Source organism: Paramormyrops kingsleyae, chromosome 12 (assembly GCF_048594095.1).
Source record: "Paramormyrops kingsleyae isolate MSU_618 chromosome 12, PKINGS_0.4, whole genome shotgun sequence".
Classification (NCBI taxonomy): domain Eukaryota; kingdom Metazoa; phylum Chordata; class Actinopteri; order Osteoglossiformes; family Mormyridae; genus Paramormyrops; species Paramormyrops kingsleyae.
Genome location: NC_132808.1, coordinates 25,666,271 through 25,671,960, shown reverse-complemented (window position 1 = coordinate 25,671,960; position 5,690 = coordinate 25,666,271). Strand labels below are relative to the sequence as shown.

Sequence of the window (5,690 nt, the reverse complement as noted above, 5' to 3'; positions counted from 1 at the left end):
CTAGAACAACAAAATCATGTACTGTGGGCAGGAGTGCTGCTAGAGATTTTGGGCCCCATGAAAGTCTGTCACACGGGGCCCCCAACCCTGACCAATCTCATTATATCCCAGCATTTTTAGTGCCCTTGTCATTTCAGGGGCCTTTGGATTCATGCCAACTTTCCTCCCTTTATTTCGCCCCCTGACTGTGAGAACCAAAAACACAGCAATGCCACATCACTGCAATTTATGGAATATATTTTTTAATGATTTTGAAAGCTTGGTTAATGACTTTGCATGTGGTGGCTAACACAATGATCACATTACACCATAGTTTTGGGTGTAAAATTGTTACAATGGGAAACTACACTATATATTTTGACCAACAAGACTAAAGCAACTGAAAATTGTGCCAAATGATGACAATTGTACCAAAAAAAAACATTTGCATATATGTACTACATTATCTGGAAAATTGTGTGAGGCAATGAGAAATGAGGTTCTGCTCTGCAGATTACACAGATGGTGTGGGGATTACACTTCTTGTTTTGCAAATGTTAAATGTCATTTGAGAAATGCAAATTGAGAAAAACTGTAAAGAGTCTGATGCAAACAGCATGTGACAGTATGTGGTGGAAAAACTCATTTGATTTAGTTACTAAACAACCTCATCCAATTTAGCTTTATGTAGCTCATTAAATTCTAATTTGATTTGTTGCTTGGTTGGAAAGCTCTGATTATGGCATCACGCTGCACCAACAGCTTTGTAAAAAGGCTTATTATCATAACATTTTTTCCTTTGCTATTATTATATTAATATAATGTTTAATCAGGGCTGCCAACTTCGGTCATCTCACTGGAGTGAGATTTTCAAATTGAGACAAGTCCGTACACACAGGCAGACGCATTTATATGCATATAACAGTTTTATTACCTTGTAAATAGTCTGTAGGGTTTGCAAACTACTCAAACCCTTTTGATGTAGCTAATTTTTTACTTTTTTGCCGTAAGATTTCTTGCATGAGTGCGAGAGTCTGAAAGCACGAGTGTCACACCAGATGCGCGAGAGTGTTGGCAACCCTGGTTTTAAAATTTTTGTTAAACATACACATTTCTTCAAAATGACCATATACATTTTGTAAAAGAACATCATTTCCTGAACAATCCTGTCACCCATCGTCTGGCTTAACGGGCCCCTCAGTTCAGCTGCTTCATAGCGGCTGAGCTTGGAGCTCCTGGAGGTGTTCGCGTCTTAAGGGAGCCGTCGCTGAGGTCATGCCCTCCATGCTGGATTCCACACGAGACACTGTGTATGTGCTGCTCTGCCGGGCGACGATGAAGTGGCCTGTCTGCAGCTCAAGGTCATCATAGCTAGATGCCTTGATGAAGGGGCACCACCGGAAGGCACGCTTGAATCCGGATCGGAACCTGAATGTGATCAGAAAGACAGCAGCTACAGCCGACAGCTGTAAAAGATCTAAAAATCATGGCGATTCAGCTCCCTTCATCTCCACCACTGATGAGAATAAATCACCAGGGAATAAAGGGCGAGAATCAAATACAGCAGGAGTGGTCAATCTTATCCGCAAAGGGCCGCTCTGTGTGCGGGTTTTCGCTGCACATCCCTAATTAGATTACTAATTAGAGGACTGATTGGTTGAAGAGTCCTCACACCTGTGTTTGAACAGCTGACCTACAGGTTCTCTCAAAAACCTGCATACACACCGGCCCTTTGCGGATAAGACTGGCCACCCCTGAAATACAGGGACAAAATATATGGAGGACTTCTTAAGACAAAAATACAATGTATAACCCCAGTACTGTGCAGCCATTTTTAATTCTTCAGTGTGAAACAGGTTGCTGACTGTACTAACATGTAACAACATGACAGGTGATGCACCTAAGCGGAATTCTTCCTTCGTCATGCACACAGAGTAGGCCAGGCCTTGACAGACTCACCTACTGTTCAAGCAGCAGTAGATTATGGGATTGTACATGGTGGAGCTCATGGCCAGCCACAGCACAGAGAGGTAAACCTGCTGGATGTACCTCCATCGGCTCAGCAACTTGTTTACCCCAGTAACGATGAAGTAAATGTGGTAGGGCAACCAGCAGAAGGCAAACGTCACCACAACGATAATCATCATCTTCACCACCTGGAGAAAGATGTTTGAGAAATGACAGCTGGTTGGGTACCTGAAGGTGACAGGAGATCTTTAACAAAGCACCTATTGGTAAAGATTAAAGACAGAGAAACTCAAAGTCCACCTTTTAATATCTCCAACATAGACCTCAAAGTCATCTGTTCTATCAAGTCACACGACATTTTGAAAATCGCTAACTACAGGATCCCTGTGAAACTGACTAGGATAAGCAGTTGGAAGATGGATAATTACCAGACACTTTTATCCAAAGCAATGTACAACTGTTTAAGTAGGGTCAGCCAAAGACCCAAGATCAGCTGAAATTAAGGGCATGCTCAAGAGCCCAACCGTGAAACCACTCTACTGGCTCTGGGATTTGAATCAGCATCATTCTGATCACAGGCAAAACATCCTCACCCACCCCATACTAATTCTACACCAATAACAAATATTAGTACATCTAAATGCATTGCAAAAATAGAACTCATTAACTGAAATGTCCCCAAAATTCCTTCCACTTGGACTTGTTCCTTCCATATAGTCACGTTGAGTTCACGTAGGGCTGGGCAAAATCACATCAATATTATATCACGCATGTGCAATAATCACCAGGGCTTTAGATGATCGGTGAGGCATTTGGCCAATGGCAGCTTTGTGGTATTATACGGACATTTATTTACACCCACAAATTGTTAAGCAGATTAGCAGTACGGCTATAATATTAATGAGATGCGTTTTGTAACGTCCAAAAGTCAGTTCTGGGCATGTCCCATTCTGCAACGCCCCCTAGGCAGATCCAGGACATTCTGGTCGGCTTGTGTCTGTCAGTAGGCTGGGGAACATCTGAGGCTGTCCCAGAATGAGACAGAATCTGTCGGCTTGGAAAGATGATGACAATAACCTTACATGAAACATTTTAATAGTTTGGGACAATGGACCCCCGTTGTGTTTCTGAAATCATTCGAAATTCCTAAACTTTCTGACAGCACATCTTACCCTCCTCTTGGCCTTCAGTTGTTCCTGGTAATTTCCTGATGTGTCTCCAGGAATTTCTGCTCCCCATAAATTAATTCCTACAATGGTGTAGGTGATAGCCATTACCACTAGGGGCAGTACATAGACCAAAACAGTCACAATAATATGATACCTGCAAATGAAAAAGCACAGAAACATCCAATGAACAACCAAAAATTATCTATATAGTTTCATTGCTAAAAATTCCTCACTGTCTGATCCTATGCATGTTTATACAGAATAATTTCAATAAAAAAAACAAAAGAACTGAACAAATCATTGAAAAAAAATTATTCTGCCTCAGTGGGCCAGATTTAGCATTTTCTCCTTATGATGCTACGTTTACTCCAGGTACTGTACTCCAGTTTCCCCACTCAGTCCAGACACAGACACCTAGACCAAAGCACAGTGTGAGACTGAGTGTGTTCACCGCAGTGATGCTCCCCCTTAAGGGACCTTATACTGGAAAATTGGTTGCGGATAATTTAGCACAGTATCGTAGTCATTGATTCATTTTATAAGCATAAATGTTCTTGCTTGTTGACCACATGACCATTGTTTTATCCCTTCCACTGAAAAACAGGCATTTTGAGAAAGTGCAATGACGTAATTAAATAATAGTGCAAAGGCGATGGGCCCACAGGAAGCTGTCTTGGGAGTGCCGTGGCCAGGCCACATAGCAGAGTGTCCGCTCCGGGCCGGTCTTGGTGCAGGAGTAGTAGCACAGTGGAAAAGCTAGAGCGACAGCCATGGCCCATATGCAGAGAATGAGCAGCTTGGTGGCTGTGGCTGACAGTCTGGGCCTCAGAGGGTGAATAATGGCCAAATACCTTAAACCAACATGGGCAGAAGATGCAGTTATTCACTGTAATATATAAACAAAATCCGTTAATAACAACAGCTCCTTACATTTTGGAAAACAGGTTTTAATGGTTCCCAACTTGAGATCACAATACAAAATCATTTTATTTTTTTACCACAAAAAAAACTCAATTTGCTGCATGAAACTCACCTTTTACTATTGTTTCATATTATCCAGTAAACTCTGAATTGTTTCCATATACTTCCATTTTCTATGCCTGATGGTCCTGCGCTGGTATATGTGAGGGTCCAGAGCCTATTCTTGGAGCTACGGGTGCAATGCAGGGAATAATCCAGGGTGGGGCACCAACCGACTTCCATACTCTGATTAAGAAATACTAATTGGTAATATTTTAATTAAGGCACCCGTGTACAAGGCGTTATAGATACCTTCGTAATGCATTACAATGCATTCATAAAGGATTAAACAAAAGGCTATAACTATTCACAAAAAGCTGCAACACATTATAACCATGTCTATTATGCATTATTAATGTTCTATGAAGTTCTCTTCTATAATGCACTATAAATACCTTCATAATGCATAATAATGGCTTATACTGACCATAATAACGCATTATAGATGGCAGTTTCACAGAGCATTCATAATGCATAATAAACATGTAATATGTTGTGCCTTTTATAAATAGTTAAATCAGTGTTTAAAATAACTTATGAGTGCAGTATTATGCATTATGGAAATATCTTTAACTAATTATGAGGACTGCAATTTTTCTCCAGGAACCATTAAAACCGATTCGTGTGCTTATTATAAGTTGCTTTGTAAACATGCAAAGTCATCTCATTTAGATGTTCTTACCTATCCACAGATATTGCGGTCATCGAGTAGATGCTGGCAAACACCGCCGCTACAGGAAAGAAGTTGTGAAACTTGCAATAAGAGTTTCCGAAGTACCACTGACTGTGTAGAGCGTATATGAAATTAACGAGAGTGTTGAAAGCAGTCATAGAGGCGTCGCAGAAAGCCAGGTTCAGTAGAAAGTAGTTGGTGACGGTGCGCATCCGCCTGTGCGCCGCGACGATCCAGATCACGGTCAGGTTCCCGAGGAGCGACACCAGTAGAACTACCGCATAGGCAACGGACCACAGCGCGACCCTCCACGGCGGCTGGACGAACCGGTTCGTCACGTTACCGGGTGTTTCAGTGAGGTTACCCATCGGTATCTTTAGGAAGCGTAAACCATGTATGCAGTTCTTCAAAGCTCACAAGCTTTACGAAGCCGCAAGTGGGCTGCCCGTTAAGGCTGTCAGTAATTTTACTGGAATAAATCGGATAAATAGTTTTGACAGTCCACCCTGGACAGAAAGGAGCGCGGTGCCTGTCTTAAATGCCACTGGGCGGGGGGCGGGCAGTTACATATTAATTAATTACACGCTTTGCTCGTTAATGACTTTCACTAGTCAAATCAAGCCATATTACGAAACGACCAAAGCACTTCTAGGATATGAGAAGTGAACATACTTAGCACGATATTTACACAAAGCCGGTCGGGCATGGATACGGCAAATTCAGGTCGCGGACAGTTTGAATCCGTGGGAAATTGCCAGTCATGCCCTGACATCCACATTTCTGACAGATGTTATGCAGAAGAAACTGCTGTCACAAGACATTTATAAAGTTAATTTGTTTATTCAGTTCACCATTCAGTGATCCACTCACCATAACTGTCT

At 41.9% G+C, this 5,690-nt stretch overlaps 1 protein-coding gene across 1 annotated transcript; it reads right to left on the bottom strand.

Moving 5' to 3' along the window:
* On the bottom strand, nucleotides 1-5,378 carry LOC111859275 (neuromedin-K receptor). Its single transcript, XM_072718455.1, has 5 exons — nucleotides 4,819-5,378; nucleotides 3,779-3,967; nucleotides 3,120-3,270; nucleotides 1,939-2,135; nucleotides 1-1,407 (listed from the first exon to the last, which is right to left on the bottom strand). The coding sequence occupies exons 1-5, from the start codon at nucleotides 5,175-5,177 to the stop codon at nucleotides 1,191-1,193; spliced, it is 1,113 nt and encodes a 370-aa protein (XP_072574556.1). The 5' UTR covers nucleotides 5,178-5,378; the 3' UTR covers nucleotides 1-1,190.
* Between the last annotated feature and the right edge of the window lie 312 nt (nucleotides 5,379-5,690).